Genomic DNA, 17,184 nt, shown 5'->3' with positions numbered 1-17,184 from the left:
GCACCCGCTCCCCTCCCTCCTGCAACATCGAATCCACTGAACCGCACGGAACGGGGCAAACGCGGCAGAAAGCAGGATCTATATTCCACGGAAAATCCACAAAAATGTCGCACAAAAATCGCAAACAGATCACAGGGGTGTGAATACGAGACGGAGAACACAATAACAACGTTGGATTCACACAACAGAAGTCATAGAATTGAATAGAAATTCACAAACCCTAGAAATCGCCAGCAGATTGCCCTCCGCCCCCATCCGCCGCGCCGGTTCCCCACCCTCCTCCCAGCCTCGAGAGAAAAACGGCACGACTCCCGAGATTTAAAAAAATTAAAAAAAGATAAAAAGGCCGCCGCAGCCCATAGCTCAACCCGTGTGCGGAGGGGGCGCGATGCATGGACACAAAATCAGGTGTGGGAGACAAAAACAAACACCCGGCCACCATATAGCTTTTCCGTTAAAGATGCACTCAAGCTTCTCTTACAATAAAGGACTCTGCCAGGCGGGCGATACAGTATGGATTGTGGTAGCTGTAAATGTTGTCGTGAGAGATGGTAGGCCCAACCACGTGCATGCATCCATCAAGGCTAAAGTATACATGCATAAACGTTGTCGTAAAGCAATTGGGCAACGTCGTTAGATGACAATCTGCACTACAATAGGAACTGACGCTCTATAAGAGCAAGGCTAATAATACAGTCGGCTTGCTGGCTGTAAGGTTCCTTGCAGCCTTCTCTCAGCCCACTCATATAGTAGTCGGCTCTTTACGGTTAATATATGGCCCACTTGTCTCTCTCACAGACTTTTTTGGTTCTTGTGCCCAAGCCGGCTGTAAGCTTACAGCCCGCTTCTCCTCTCTCTCCTCTCCTCTCTCCTCCACCTCAGCATTTAGTCGGCTTACAGCCTACTATTATACTTGCTCTAAGAGGAGCGTCGAGAAGGCTGTGCTTCTTCTGCCCTGCTCGCTAGTGTAAGTATTCTTTTCTCTTCTCCATTTGGATATCTTATTACTAACCCTGCTGAATATATGCTTCTCTCATGAGTACATGACGTTCAATTCTGATTATATACATGCTAGCTAGCATGCAGTTTCGTTCTCTTGCATGTTTCACTACTCTTCACCATTTCCTACATTCTTTTAATTTTGTGCAGTGCTTATTGCAGCAAACTACATATTGCTGCGTGCGTTCAGCTTAATTGGCGGTTGGAGCTAGCAGCGCATATATGGAATCCACTGCTGCATGGGCGGGACCTTACGAGCTTCAGCTGGCGAAGAACTGGACCGCTGAAGTAGCACCAGCTGATGATGCTCAAGTGTGGGCTCCTGCCGTCGGCCACCCTTTGCAGTATGCGTCCATCGCTGACATATTTGGTTGCTCCTGCAGCCTCCAACCGTATGTCGTCCCTGCTAGCAGCTACTCTAGCGGAGGGCAGCAGCAACTGGTTGACTACAACTACTACAACTACTATGCTGCGGCTGCACAGCACCATGATCCAGATCCTATGGAGACCTATATGAATAGCCCTGAGAAGCTGTTCCAGGAAAGACAGAAGGAGTTCATGGATGATGCCAAATTGATGAAAACGAAGATGCATAGGTACCCTCCAAGCATTCAAGCTCTCGGCGATTGGTGTACTATGCCCAAGGTCGTGGCCATCGGCCCTTACTACCACCCCGAAGGCCACCTCCAGAAGGCGGAGAAGATGAAGCATGTGGCTGCGCAGTACTGCATCCAGGAGTACAAAAAGGTCAACAACGACAATTCCGGCCTCTCGGTCCGGGACATGTATGACGCGGTGGTCTCCGTCGCCGCGAAAATCGATGCCCGCGCCCTCTACGACAAGGACGTGATGGCAGGTATCGGCTATAAGGACGACTTCCTACCTATGGCCGTGTTTAGTTTCAGGAAGTTGCAATTTTGGGTTATTGTAGCACTTTTCGTTTTTATTTGGTAAATAGTGTTCAAACATGGACTAATTAGGCTCAAAACGTTCGTCTCGTAATTTCCCACCAAACTGTGCAATTAGTTTTTTTTCGTCTACATTTAATACTCCATGCATAGGCCGCAAACATTCGATGTGATGGCTACTGTAGCACTTTTTGGGATTTTGGGTTGGAACTAAACGAGGGCTATGATGTTCTATGACGCCTGCTTCTTGGTGATATACATGCTTAGGAAGTCGGGCACTCGGTTCGACCAGGACCTGTGCGATTTCTTCGAGTCCAACGACAATGACATCGCTCATGACATCATGCTGCTTGAGAACCAGATCCCCTTGCAGGTGGTGGACGTCGTCACACTAGTAGAGAAACGACCTTTGACCCCGTCTCGAAATTTGGCTTTAGTCCCGGTATTTTTCGCGCCCGGGACTAGAGAGACCTTTAGTCCTGGTTTGTAGCTCCAACCGGGACTAAAGGTTCCTGCCCAACGGCTACTGCAGCAGGCTTTTGCTGCAGGGGACCTTTAGTCCCGGTTGAAGCTACCAACCGGGACTAAAGGTTAACTTTTACTCCCGGTTGGTCCCTCTGACCGGGAGTAAAAGTCTACTCCCGGCTGGAGGCTCCGTCCGGGACTAAAAAGAGACCTTTAGTCCCTGTTTCTGTCTCCGACCGGGACTAAAGGTCCCTCAACTCGGTTAAATAGTGGACGGGCCACTCACATCCATCTCGGCCTGACAAAAACAGCGCAGCGCATCCCTCAATCCCCCCATCTCCCCATCTCCTCTCCCTCAATCGCGCAGCGCATCCCTCCTCTTCCTCCGTCTCTCCCTCCCTCCCTCACTCCTCTCCCTCCAGAGCGAGCAGCGGCCCCGTCCTCCCTCTCCTCCGGCGCGACGGCGGTGGTGGCACGCCAGGTGCGGGGCGACCCCTAGCCCCCTCCTCCCTCTCCAGCGGATCTAGGCGCCGTGCGGCCCCAGGCCCCCTCCTCCCTTTCTACCGATGCGGCGGCGGAGGCACGCCGGGCACGGGGCAAAGCCCCGGCCCCTTCCTCCCTCTCCACCGGATCTGGGCTACCTCACGGCGTCCCTCTCTCCCACGGCTCCTCAACAGCGCACGGCTCCACCTAGGAGGCGAGATCCAGTGGAGGACGGAGCCATCGGCGTAGGAGCTATGGACCTGCGAGCTGCGGGGATGCCGGATCCGGTGGCCGTGAGGCCAAATCCGGTGGCGGGGAGGCCGGATCCGGTGGTGTGTTCTAGTTATGCTTGTCAGAAACTGCTTAGTCGTTGTATACATATATATTACTATTGTGCTCGAACGAAAACTTACGCATGCGAAGTACACATATATATTACTATTAGCAGCGTATTCGAAAATGTATTTTAATATCAAAACTAATCATTAAATGAAAAAAGAAACCAAAAATAGAAACCAGAAAAAGGAAAAAAAGAGAGGGACATTTAGTCCCGGTTGGTAACACCAACCGGGACTAATGTCCTGCCCCGTGGCGGTCCCTGACCTGGCTTGGAGGCCCCCTTTACTTCCGGTTGGTGTTTCCAACCGGGACTAAAAGTCCCCCTTTAGTTCCGGGCGTAAAGCCGGGACTAAAAGAGGGTACATTTAGTCCCGGATTGGTGCTCTCGGTTGGAAAACCGGGACTAAAGGGGTTTCCCAACCGGGAGCAAAAAGCCTTGCTGCACCAGTGTCATGAACATCTGCACGTCCGAGCACTTGCAGGAAATGCTGACGTTCATTGCTACGTGGCGAGGAGATGGCTTTCTGCAAGACCGGCTTGACTTTAAATTGCCTGGTGTTTGGGACCAAGACTACTACAATAAAGCACCGCATCTCCTTGTCCTCCTCCGATTCTACGCTGTAGGAAAAAGAAGCAGGAAACCCAAGGTGTCTCCTTCAGATTCAAAGAAAATTGAATCGATACCAATGTCAGCCGGTGCCATCGAGCTTGCCGAAATGGGCATCTTCCTCACAGCCAACAAAACAACGAAGCTCCCAGACATGGGCCTCGCCAGGAAGTGGATCATCTTCGCCGAGCTCTCCATGGCGCCGCTGTCTCTAAACGATGCACGTGCAAGCTGGCTCGTCAACATGGCGGCTCTCGAGCTATGCACGACTCCAAATTTTTTGAATGCCAAGGCGGAAGACTCTGCTGTCTGCTCGTACCTCCTCCTCCTGTGCATGTTGATGCATCGGGAGAAGGACGTGCATGAGCTGCGAACCAAGGGTATCCTGCAAGGAGGAGCAGGGCTCAAAAACAAGACGACACTCGACTTCTTCACCAGCCTGCAGAGCCTGCGCAGAGGACGCTGCTATGCCAACGTCATGGTAAAGATCCAGATTTACAGGAACAAGAGGCCGTGGATCAAGGTGTACGCGTTTCTTTACAACAACTGGAAGTACATCGTCGCGGTTGCCTCCGCCTTTGGTGGATTTATCGGTATCATAACGGCGCTCATGAGACTCAAGGGCGCCCGTTGATATGAGAGAGATGCATGTAGTATTTCCCTGGTATATTATTGGTGCTGCTAGTATTCCCTGTCCTTATAGTTTCTCCCCTTTGCATTGTACCTCCGAATGTATTTAATAGGTGTCTAGTTGAATAATAACAATCTGGCAGCGAATGTCTCTGTAGAATGGAACTATGGAAGTAATCATCAGGCACATATATGCTCTCGGAGGCTACAGGTACCAAATATGTCCATGATGGAACGCATGCTCCATAGGAGGGCCAGCAGGAGCCCAAACATGAGCAACTGGTTCTTCAACGTACGGTGCAGTTGCTGGGCGGCGCTGGGCCTAGACACCGTCGTGGAACATCTCTGGGACAACCCACCTCCTCCTCTTCGAAACATGAAACTGAAGTTAAGATCCACGGTGGTCATCTGTGTTCTGTGGAATATCTAGAAATGTCGTAACTCCATAGAATTGAATAGAAATTCACAAACCCTAGAAATCGCCAGCAGATTGCCCTCCGCCCCCATCCGCCACGCCGGTTCCCCACCCTCCTCCTAGCCTCGAGAGAAATGAATAGAAAACAACACGACTCTCGAGATTTAAAAAAATAAAAAAAAGATAAAAAGGCCGCCGCAGCCCACAGCTCAGCCCGTGTGCGGAGAGGGCGCTAGCACGAATCACAACGCGCGATGGACGGAGACAAAATCTGGTGTGAGAGACAAAACAAACACCCGGGCGACATATAGCTTTTCCGTTAAAGATACCCTCAAGCTTCTCTTACAATAAAGGACTCTTCCAGGCGGGCGATACAATATGGATTGTGGTAGCTGTAAATCTTGTCGAGAGAGATGGTAGGCCCAACCACGTGCATGCATCCATCAAGGCTAAAGTATACATGCATAAACGTTGTCGTAAAGCAATTGGGCAACGTTAGATGACAATCTGCACTACAATAGGAACTGACGCTCGTCAAGAAGGCTGTGCTTCTTCTGCCCTGCTCGCTACTGTAACACTAGTAGAGAAAACGATTTTTGATCCACTTCGAAATTTGGTTTTAGTCTAGGTATTTTTTGCACCTGGGACTAGAGAAACCTTTAGTCCTGGTTGGTTGCTCCAACCGGGACTAAAGGTCCCTATCCAACGGCTACTGCAGCAGGCTTTTGCTGCAGGGGACCTTTAGTCCCGGTTGGAGCTACCAACTAGGACTAAAGGTTAACTTTTACTCCCGGTTGGTCCTTCCAACCGGGAGTAAAAGTCTACTCCCGGCTGGAGGCTTCGTCCGGGACTAGAAATGAACCTTTAGTCCCGGTTGTTGTCTCCAACCGGAACTAAAGGTCCCCTCCTATATACCCCTTCTTCCTCCCCGAGCCCGAGCCACTTCGAGCTCAGTGTTCTTGCTTCATCGTCGGCCTCTCTTCTTCCTCATCACCGGTAATCACATGATTTCTTCGATTCCTCCATCGATTCTTCGGTTCTAAAGGTTACCAACTTTATACTCTCATGTTTCATCAGTAGCATATCTCATTTTGTGGACTAGATATATGTGGTTTTTTATGGTGGATTTTTTTTATTTGTAAGCCATTTAAGCTCAAAATCACTTTAAAGTTTGCATATTTGGATGAAGGAAGGTTAAAGTAGTTATTCAAAACTAGTATTCAACTTTCATTTCTAGCATGCATAGCACACTTCACGGTTTAGAGATATAGAGAATTTTAGAGTTTTTTTAATTTTATTTGTTTATAAAATGAGAAATTTATATTATATTAAAATGAGTATAGAGAGTAGATGACAACTGCTTCCGGGTCCTTGGCCTCTCATCGGGTTCCAAAGCGACTGAGGCCGGACCCCCCTCTCATTGCATGCAGCAAGTGTGAGGAGAAGATTGTGATGGAGTACCGGGTGAGGAAGGAATGTCCCAACAAGGGCCGTATCTTCTACAAGTGTTCGGATCGCAATGTGAGTTATTTTGTCGCATTTGATGATTATGGTTAATTTATACTTATTTTCATGATGATTGTGATTAAAGTTCTATTTTTTTTGTTTTAATTTCAGTGGGATGGCACTGGATGTTCAGGCTGGTACTGGGAGGAAGAGTATGTTGAACACGTGCAAAACTCTCTTGCACAGGCAGATACGGTGGCTGATGAGGCAGTGATCCTGCGAAAGAAGCCCATAGATGTTGAACAAACGCCTAATTTGTCTGTTTTAGTTGGGATTGATCGCGAAATCCTTATACTGCTGAAGTGCATTTTAGCTTTAGTTTTTTTAGTGGTAGTTGGGATTGTCTACATTATAGCGAGACTTTCATAAATTAATACCTTGTGTGGTGACATACATGTCGTATAATTAACTAATTATGTCTAGGTTTTAATATGGTATGTATGTCATGTAATGCAGATGAGCTGGCATTGGATGTACAATGCTAATTGCCGCTCCCAAGAGTTCATTGAGGGCGTGCATTCTTTCTTACGTGTGGCCGAGGCAAACAAACGCGATGGTTTCATGTGCTGCCCATGTGCCATATGTAAGAATTTGAAGGAATATGCTAGCTCAAGGAGTCTTCATTCACACTTGTTGAAGTCGGGTTTCATGTCAAACTATATTTGTTGGACGAAGCACGGAGAAATCGGGGTTGTAATGAAAGAAGGTGAAGAAGAACAATGAGACGATGATGACATTATTGCTGAATATGGTGCCTTCAATGATACTACAATGGGGGAAGCTGAAGAAGAGGTAGGGGCAGAAGATGAGCCTGCTGATGATCTTGGTCAGGCCATTCGTGACACACAAAGAGAATACGAAAGTGAAAAGGAGAAGATCAAGTTCGAGCGCATGCTAGAGGATCACAAGAAATTGCTATACCCAACTTGTGATGTGGGGCAGAAAAAGTTGGGTACCACACTGGAATTGCTGCAATGGAAGACAAAGAATGGTGTATCTGACAAGGGATTTGGGGAGTTACTAAAAATCCAAAAGAAGATGCTTCCGAAGGATAACGAATTGTCCGCCACTACGTACGAAGCAAAACAGGTAGTCTGCCCTTTGGGATTAGAAATCTAGAAGATACATGCATGTTCTAATGACTACATCCTCTACCGTGGCGAGGAATACGAGAAGTTAGATGCATGCCCGGTATGTCATGCATCGAGGAGTACGAGAAGTTAGATGCATGCCCGGTATGTCATGCATTGCGGTATCAGAATCAAGGAGAAACTCTTTTAAATAATGACCATTTACCTTAGGATGTTACCTTCGTCATTGAAGCGTGATGACACCACATGGCGAATGGTAGATGACTCGTGATGGTCCTTCCCTTTTTGCTTAAAGTTTTCCTTTTTCGGCTAGCCTCACAGTTATGAGCTCCTTGTTGCCTAGATTGCACCCTTCCTTTCTCATCCTTTTGTCATGCCATCTTTCTACTCTTGGATCTCACCATTTTGTTGGACCTTCTGCCTCACCCTTTGTTTTATGCCTCAATGATTTGTTTTCACAAATGATCTCCTGTTGGTGAGGGCTTATTAGGTCCATTGATCAAGACATCTCCTTGCATTTAGCTTTTCTTTGTATCATCTGATCTAGGAGATGAGGATGCGACAAGTTGCATGTTCTTCTCTCGTCAACCTCTCTTTGATTTTTGTTGATTATTGGTTGAGGAGATGCTGTTCATTGGAGCTGTGGACTTGAGTTCCTCTATCCATGATGAATGAGTTGTGTCTTCTTTTCACAAAGTTATTGGAGTTCATCATGTGCCTTGCTTCATCTTCAATTTGAATTTATCTCGTGATTTACCCAAATTGAATTGAGAGTTTCCTATAGGGGTTAGTCCAATAAAATATCCAATATCTACTAAAGCATACTATCGGCTCAAAAATCAACCTAGAACCACGTCTAATTTGATTTAGGAAAGCATTTTAACCTAAGCACCACACTTAATTTAAAAGCTTTTGGAAGTAAATTAGCACACCTTTTTGTTCAAGAATCAAACTAGACACCGTGTCTAACTTAATTTAGGAAAACTGTTTAAACTAAGCACCATGCCTAGTTTAAAAGGTGTATCAAAATACTTTAAAACCTGAGCATATACTATAGCAAACAATGGTAGCATGAAAGCACTATAGAGATTTACTCAAATAGAGATGAAAAAACACAATTGTTATTTAGCAAATTTAGCATGTCTTAAAGGTAGAGACAACCAAAATGATTTAGCAACATGGCAAGAGATGTTTTTAGGGAAGTCTATCCCCTAGCTTGAATTTTGAAGAAAAATCAAGTTTGGATGGATGTACTTAAATGTTGCATGATAAATGGTTGGACATACCTGGCGTTGTCATCATCCCTCATTCTTTTTTTCTTCAAACCTGGAATGGTTCGTGACCAAAAATACCCAAAGGTATATTTTTACAATTATATTTCTATTCTCATTTCACAAGGTCATCACAACAAAAGGTGAAAGCTCATGTTGTCTCCCAAAAATGCTTGTTTTAGGATAGAAGCTCGTCCTTGGGAAACATTCGAATTGTGTTTTAAATTGGTGAAGTGGTTTCCCTCCAACACCTACCTTTGTGTGCCTATCTCAAGATTCATGCCAATCAGATTTGCAATATTTGTGATAAACATATGCATCTACAACCACCCTTTCAAAGTTTTTATGAACATGAAGTATGTGGGGGTTGAAAATCTCTTGTATGGCAATGTTGGAGAGATTAATTGATTCAGGAAATTTCTCATGTGAGCATGGAATTGATGAGGTGTTCATGAAATAACTTCCATGCTCGTCTATGTCATCTTCCTTTTCAAGCTCTAGGGTTGATTCTTCATGGATGTCTATAGGCAGAAATATTGTCTCCATCATTTCATGCCTATGACATTCATTGGACATTTTATTATCCAAATTTTTCATGGATTGGTGACTCTCAGGGTGATCTTATCTAAGGACTTCTCCAAACTTGGATGAGTCATGTTTATTAAAGAGATTGGTTTAAGCTCACCATCTGAATCTAAGCCAAGTTTGGATTCTACCCATAAGGCTTCATCCTTGTCCATCCATTCTTTAGCAATGGCATATGAGTTCTTTATACATTCCAGCCATTGTCGTTGCTCTTCTTGGTCATCCTTGTGGTCTTCATGACTCCTATGCTTTGGTTGTCTTAGTGGATTTCTAGGGTCATCAAGAGACTTAGGAGAAAGAGCATAAGAGGGATCATTGGGGTCAAGGATGGGTTGGGAGATGGGTTCAAAACTTATATCAGTTGTGGGCATAGAAGGGGAGAAGATAGGATTGGCTTCTACATGGCTTGGCTCTCCTTCTATGGCATCACTTGTCATTCTATCCTTGGGTTTTTTCCCAATGTCCCACATGGGAATAAGGATGCTTTCTAAGAGATCCCTTCTAGAGAGGAATTGAATTATATTCGCTCGAAGGTCTCTTGTGGAACTGGAAGTTTAAGCTGTTCCCAAAATCAGCATAAAAAAGATTATCCTTAATTTCAACAGGGATTTCCAAAGGTGGAATTCCTTCTTCCCTTGGAGGATGTTGGGGTATTTGATGGTTCGGGATTGATAGCTAAATCTTGGGATTAGAGTGGTTATGATTTGGCTATCAAAACTTCTTGTTCGGGAGATAATTCCTTCTCTTCCTCGGGGAGTTCATTATGAATGCTAGTGCAGGGAATCTTTCCACTAATTCTATCAAGCATAGATCTTACTTCACTAACAGATAAATGAAGGAAAGCTCCTCTAGAGGCTTAATCAAGGGTTTGCGCAGAATCCTCGCTAAGACCCATATAAAAATGTTGAAGGAGCATCGAGTCTGAAATAGCAAGGTCTAGGCCAGTGGTAATAAGATCATTAATACTTTCCCATGATGTGGCAAGAGATTCTTCTTCTAGTTGTCTAAAATATAGAACCTCTTTTCGAAGGCTGACTACTTTAGAGATGAGAAAGAAACATAAACAAAATTTAGAGTATAATGTTTTCCAATCTCCTTGCACACTTTCTACGGTTTGACTATACCATTATTTAGCTCTTCCCGTTAAAGAAAACAGAAACAACTTCCATCTTAAGGTTTCGTCAAACATACCCGCGATACGCAGTCATGAGTAGGTGTGAGTATGAGTTTTCATCGCCTTCTCCCGAGAAGGATTGTTCCCGAATCAAATTTATAAAACACGGGCGCAGCTCATAGCCAGGTGTTAGGATAGGCTCTGAAGATTTCAGTGGCTTTAGGATTGCGCTCGTGGGTTTAACATATTGATAGATAGGAGTGGAATCCATAGTGAAAAGAAAAAGAATAAAAGATAAAAGATAAAAGATAAAAGATACAAAGTTAAGCTAGGTTCGTAGTTAATTTAGCAACCGTTTCCCCGGCAACGGCGGTAGAAAGCTTATTGGTATTTATTAACGCACACAGATAAATCTATAAGCGCACGGATACCGCTGTACCTTTCACCTAGAAGTATTCCAAGTATCGTATCCATAGGGAAATATGTGAGACCAACTATGGTCTAATTTAACTAGGGGTAGCAACAAGGTTAGGATAAACAGGAGCGTAGAGAGGATTACTAAGGTTCTCTAGTTTTGACTTCGGTAAGCTATGTATTCTACTATTCAACTTGGAACATTACTAGGGAAAGACACCAGCAGATGATGCTTTCTTCTGTAACCGGGTCCTACTTGTCCTACAGATGGGAGGTGGACTACAAAGGATTCAACGAGGCTATAAGAGTCACCCTCGTGATCTACCACCGATCCAGAATGCATGGTGCATCCACAATTAACCTAAGTCTAAGCACCACACTTACACTTACGATTAATACTTTGCTCCCTGTAGAATAGGAATAAAGCACTCAAAAGAATCATGAACCTGAAGAACAATATAAACAAGTTGCTTACTTGAATCAGAAGTCGATTACCAGAGGAATCTCAGAAGAAAGCTCCAGTAGAACTTGGATCCACCAAGGTACAAGCCATAGAGAGAGAGAGAGAGCACCGATAGGCCGGCATCTCCTCCAAACTCTTCCCTCAATCTATATCTCACTATTTCTATTTATAAGAATAGATCCTATGAAGAACTAATCTTCTCTTGATTGCTAGCTTGATCGTAAAGATATGAATTAGGGTTTCAGGGAATGGATCTCCTAGAGGGGGTACAGTGCTATATATATAGGGGGTAGCATCAATTCTGGACCCTTGGATCAAACCGACTTAAAAGGACGGTGCAGATGCAATCTAGGAAGCGGTAGAGAACTGACATTCGAAGCGGAGGCTGACCGGTGGGCCCCATAGGCTAGCCGGCCTATAGATGGGGCCGGCCGGCCTGTCATAGTGATAGGTGGGCCCCATCTTTTATGGTTCGCCCTCTAGAGTCTTCCCAAGTCAGTTTCGTCACGGATAAACATGATTTACTTTGATGAATAGGTCCTCCTTGATGGTTTTCTGGATAAACCCTCCTGCATTCACAGATTCACCAAAACTCGTGGAATTTATTAGTTTAAACCCCTATACCTATGTTTGGTCATAGAATTAAGTATATATGTAGATTTTTTCATTCTAAATTTTTTTCGCATTTTCATACACGGTTTACGCGATTCACACGGAGGATGACGATTGGCTTCCTTGAGACGTTCGACTTCCCCTCACTATGGAACCTTCAAGAATGGAGCAATCATAAAATCCTAAGAGGGTTTTTTGGAACTCACCTTGCTCTGCTCTGATCCCCCTCCCTAGTGGTCTGCTCTGCCGTGATGTCGCGCGTGTCCTCGTTCCATGGAGAAGCTCCCAAAGAATATGGTTGTTGAGATTGCTAGCCGTGTCGCTGTGGCTGTAGCGGATCCCATGAAAGATCTTGGCAGCCTGCGGGCAACCTGTTCGCAGATGCGTTAGGTGTGCGGTGATGCTGTAGTGGGACAGAGCATACCACTACGGCGCTGCTGCTGCGTGGGATACACCTTGGGACCTAGAACCAGTTCTATGACCACGAGTACTGCGCCAAGCTCATCGCCAGGCTTGCTAGCATTGACAATCCGGAGGCCTGCTTCTATGCTTGTATGCGCGCAGTCTTTGTGGAAGACCGCACCGCTCTCATGCCGCGACTTGACATTCTTGAGCACTTCACCGTGATTGGCCATGATGTTGCTGCATTTGTTTTCTCCCTCATGCTCCATAGGTCCAATAGCGGTGCCGGCAATGACAACATTGCTCGGTGGTGGTTGAGGAAGGTCGAAGGTGATTAAGCAAGCCCGATGGTGAATGTGACGTGGAAGAACGAGATATGTACATGGCGCCTCCAACAGGCCATGTTCATGTTGGAGGACTTTGGTGGGCGAGCGGCGTCGGGTCAGTCTAGTTCTCTGCCTCCTCTAGCCATGTCGGTGCATCGCTAGGATGGACATCAGTGCGGAGGCGGAGGCTGTGGCATCCACGCAGGATGGGAAGGCTGGGAGGAGTGGGCTATGTTCTGCTACGAGGAGTGTAGGATCTGCTATGAGTGTGATAGGTTCTTCAGATCAATGTGGTAGATTATGTGCAGATCAATGTTGATATGTATATATCTGGATGACGGGGATTTGTATGGTAAACTCTTTTTTTGTATGATAAACTCTTTATTCTCCTTAATACAATGATATGCAAGTACGATTCCTTTCTAAACTTGTTACAGTTACCTTCCTTCTCGTATGATGCGGTTCAGATTCCCTTGCACATGTTTCTATTTTTAATGCAAGTTATTCAAGTCATCTCCACTAATAAACATGTGCGAGGAAGGCAACAGTCAAGGTCCGTGACATCCATGGCCACCCACGCAAGTCACGGGCAATGGAGCAGGGAAGACGACATGGACCATTTGATTCCCTGCACTTTGCGATCTAGCACTAACGCTGAATCACCGTATGAAACGACGATGGGAGCTACAATAATGACAATTTGCAAATAAACCAAGGCAAATACTTCCACCCCAGCACCATCTCAGTGAGGTGCTTTAGCTCACGTCTATGTAGCCAAGGCAAATACTATGACACATCAAAAAATGGAGTAACAAGCGTCACAACCATTCAGTTATTAATTATTTTTAAGGCAAAAACTATATATAGACGATACAGTAACAATCATCACAATAATTTCATTGATAACTTCAATTATATTCTAGTTGTACAATAACAAAGACCTATCAAAGACTACTATATGCACAATAACAAAGACCTATCAAGTACTGGTACATCCCATAGTCGAGTCTAGAGACAGGCAGTGCAAGCTAAGGATGAGGCAGCACCTCGCAAAACTTCCACTAGCATCTGCACCTCTCACGGTCGAGAGAGAGAGAGAGAGAGAGAGCAAGAAGAGGAGCATCTCAGTGAGGTGCTTTACCTTCCTTGCTACACCTCTCACGGTCGAGAGAGAGAGAGAGCAAGAGGAGCATCTCCACCTCTCATGGTCACGAGCATGTGCATTCCTGCATAGGATGACTAATTGTCAACATCTAAGTTTAGCAGTTGGAAAAAATGAAGGAAACCATTTTTATGTCCACCTTTCTTGTGTAGTAACTTCCCTGTTGATTAGGATATGGTGGTGCTCATGTCTCATGGTCGCGAGGAGGGCGTGGAAGAGAAGCACCGCTATCATCGCTGTGCTCCAGAGGAAGGAGGATTGCTAGGGCACCAGGATGGTGAATCGACACAAGAAATGTGAAGGGCAAACCAGGAATACCAAAGTGCATTGAGTTCCCCTTGGCTTGCCCAAATATGAGAACCCCCTTAATCGCAAAATTTCCACAAGCACCTAGATCGAGCAGTCCTCGCTGCCCCTAGATGTCGGTAGTACCCAATCTTGAAGGCCTTCTCCCAACGTCGTTGCTGCTGCTTGAGGAGTTGGAGAAGGAGCGTCATGGTGATGAAGAAAATATAGATGGTTGGCTCAAGAGCTTTGTCTGTATCTATCTGTATCTAAGGAGGAAGGAGTGTGTGGATTGTCAAAAAGCGCATCCAACCCCGGCTTAAATAGGCCAACCTTGATGATGGAGAAGCAGAGAGGAGCTGTTAATATAAACATCAGGGAAGACGAAAGTAATGGTGATGCAACTATGTTGTGGGTAGTTGGGAAATGGGAAAATAACTCATGCTGAATTTACTACTGCCGGTACACCAAACGGTCGTGCAGGGCTGGCGGCCATAATGCCTATCCCAGTCGGCTCGGATTCCAAACGACGGTGGAATTCAACCCCACTACCACCGCCGCATTGATGGTTTTCAACTACCGGTTTCCATCCTTAGGCGGCCTTCCTATTAGTCCAAATAACGATGGAATTCAACCCCACTACCACTGATGCATTGATGGTTTTCAATTGCCAGTTTCCATCCTTAGGAGGCCTTCCTATCAGTCCAACTGACGGTGGAAGTATCATACCAATGCTTTTATCACTGCGGTAGTGAAAGCGGCGATAGTGATAACTCAATCTGTAGTAGTGTTGGGGCCTTCTTCTTTAGTGTGATGGATGTTGCTCGACTGTCGGGGCCGAGCGAAGATGGTATTGATCCCTTCGCGAGTCTATGTCGCATGGATCTTCGACTCGAGCGAGGGCTCAGTGAACTCGTCTGGGAGTTGCCGACTTTAGGCCCGGGGGCACCCTCCTTTTTATCGGAGCCTTCCATGGGCCAGGTGATCAAGAGCGCTGGGCTCTGGCTTGGGGCCATCTGATCATCCGAAGTGCCATGCCCTTCTGAGGGCTACGGTAGCAGGCCTCGATCCTCTCGAGCCGGCCTTCTGGGGCTGACCTCCTGCGGCCATGTTGGCGGTCACTAATGACAACATTCGACCGCCAATAATTATCCAAAATAGGAGAAATAAACAATCTTTTAACACATATGTCTTTACTATTGACATAGTTTCACTTGTGTTGGAGAAAACATGTTTTACAGGACACACATTCAAATACAAGTGAAAAATAAACAAAACCAAGCAAAAGGCGCAAAGAAGAAAACTGGAGAAATAAACAATCTTTTAACACATGACTTGTATGAGTAGAAGTTGAGCTAGGGTTGAGATGACGGTTTGTCGTTCCTTCGGGTTTGCACATATTCTTGCTTGTCGATCCATAGGGTTGAAGTCCCGGGGGGATATGGGTAGTTTCTTTGTACATGGGCATGGTGCTCGGGTGCACAGGAACCTTCGAATATGAGAGTGCCCCACGGTTGAGGGGTAGCGGTAGGTGGTGATTGCCCTATTCATCCCTTGTAATCCCCACGTTCAGGTATTTTGGAGGAGTTTGTAAAGTCTCTATGGCTTGCTGGTAGACCAATGCCTGGGGATCTCCCCGTCCATCTTAAACTTAGTTCTAACTCTAATCATATAACTTGTATGATCATTAACTATTCTTTGCACGGTTATATTAGAACATGCCGGATCCACGTAGAAATATTCTTTTATTCTTTGTTTTCCTTTTATCCTTGAGGTTGGCCCGGATGTGTGTCCACTATCCTTGATATACCATTTTTACCCCTATCATGAACTATGGTCCACTATGCAAGTATGTAATCTTGTTCATGCTCATGCTAGACTCTCATACCTTGCCCTCCTTTGGGAAAATATAAATAACGATACCCTGAATACATTCGAGTGAAATGCTACAATGATAGATCCGTGCGCTTGCGGACATTTCTATAATCATTAAGAACTACATAGTTGGTGTTTCTTGGCAGCGTTGGTAAGGTTAACTCAATCTTAGTGATGGTGTTAAGAAATACCAACAGGCATTTCTAGCGCTGTTGCCAGTGATGGACTTAAAACCTCCTCACTTGGTGATTGCGCTAAGAAATACCAACAAGCATTTCTGGCACCATTGCCGAAGAGGGCATAGGTTAAAGAATCTAGTAGGACATGATCATGAGCACATGCATGTAATGGTAGCCATAGTTTATGCAGGCTAATTCTGCTTGTTTTCTTCCTGTTGTGGATGAAATTACGATAGTGTATGAGTGGTTTTGATCTGCCGAACAACTACACCGATAATCCAGAGGCACTCCTAAGGAAGAGCTGGTCTCGTACCGCTTCTTCTTTTGCTACTACACTAGCAGTTGAACCAGTCACCCTCGTACCATCCGCTACTACCAAAATGGCCAAGTCACTCCGTGACTACTCCACCCCCGCTGTTGCCAGCGTGCTCATTGGGCCCGCTGTCAACACGAGTACTAGAAACTTTGAGCTGCACACTGGCCTCAGCACGATGGTACAGGCAAACCAATTCTTTGGTTTGCCTAGCGAGGATGCAAGTGCACACTTGCAACACTTCCTTGAGATGTGCGACACCATAGTCATCAAAGACGTCGCACCAGCCAGCATCAGGCTTTGTCTGTTTCCCTTCTCCCTCGCGGGGAAGGTGAAACAGTGGTTCTATAAAGAGAAGGAAGTTGTCAGTACGTGGGACAAATGTTCTACGACATTCCTCACGAATTTTTTCCCCATGTGCAAAACCAATGCCCTGAGAGGGAAAATTTCAAACTTCTAGCAATCATCACTCAAATCCATCCCTTAGGCGTGGGAGAGGCTCTAGGATTACATCTAGGCCTGCCCGCAACATGGGATGGAGAATTACGTCCATGTCAAAGGGGCACGTAGATGCAGCTGCTAGAGGAGCATTCCTTTCCCTAGCAATCGCTGATGCCACAGCTCTCATCAAGAAGATGGTGGCAAACCAAAGCTAGGGAGAGGAACGCAAACAACAAAAAGGCATGCTTACCGTGAAGGAGACGGATATGCTTGCCACAAAAATAGACTTGTTACTCTCA

The 17,184-nt window shown here is 45.7% G+C and overlaps 2 protein-coding genes and 1 non-coding gene across 3 annotated transcripts; 2 read left to right on the top strand and 1 right to left on the bottom strand.

Annotated features, from left to right (window-relative positions):
- The first annotated feature begins 1,062 nt into the window (after positions 1 to 1,062).
- On the top strand, positions 1,063 to 2,871 carry LOC136503737 (uncharacterized). The gene is made up of 3 exons (XM_066498724.1): positions 1,063 to 1,949; positions 2,175 to 2,349; positions 2,740 to 2,871. The coding sequence occupies exons 1-3, from the start codon at positions 1,222 to 1,224 to the stop codon at positions 2,869 to 2,871; spliced, it is 1,035 nt and encodes a 344-aa protein (XP_066354821.1). The 5' UTR covers positions 1,063 to 1,221.
- A 775-nt stretch (positions 2,872 to 3,646) lies between these two features.
- On the top strand, positions 3,647 to 4,439 carry LOC136503736 (uncharacterized). The gene has a single exon (XM_066498723.1). The coding sequence runs from the start codon at positions 3,647 to 3,649 to the stop codon at positions 4,433 to 4,435; it is 789 nt and encodes a 262-aa protein (XP_066354820.1). The 3' UTR covers positions 4,436 to 4,439.
- Positions 4,440 to 16,874: 12,435 nt separating this feature from the next.
- Positions 16,875 to 16,981, bottom strand: LOC136506267 (small nucleolar RNA R71). The gene has a single exon (XR_010771490.1). It is a non-coding gene; the product is annotated as a small nucleolar RNA R71 (small nucleolar RNA).
- Positions 16,982 to 17,184: the final 203 nt, after the last annotated feature.

The sequence above is a fragment of the Miscanthus floridulus genome, chromosome 14 (assembly GCF_019320115.1).
Source record: "Miscanthus floridulus cultivar M001 chromosome 14, ASM1932011v1, whole genome shotgun sequence".
Taxonomy (NCBI): Eukaryota; Viridiplantae; Streptophyta; class Magnoliopsida; order Poales; family Poaceae; genus Miscanthus; species Miscanthus floridulus.
This window is presented reverse-complemented; position numbering and strand designations above follow the sequence as displayed.

Bases quoted from the DNA above. Each gene is read 5' to 3' on its own strand.
- LOC136503737 (XM_066498724.1), top strand. From the start codon at position 1,222: ATGGAATCCACTGCTGCATGGGCGGGACCTTACGAGCTTCAGCTGGCG. The intron at 1,950-2,174 runs GTAAATAGTGTT...ATACATGCTTAG, and splicing joins GCACTTTTCGTTTTTATTTG to GAAGTCGGGCACTCGGTTCG. The intron at 2,350-2,739 runs GTATTTTTCGCG...TCAATCGCGCAG, and splicing joins GAAATTTGGCTTTAGTCCCG to CGCATCCCTCCTCTTCCTCC.
- LOC136503736 (XM_066498723.1), top strand. From the start codon at position 3,647: ATGAACATCTGCACGTCCGAGCACTTGCAGGAAATGCTGACGTTCATT.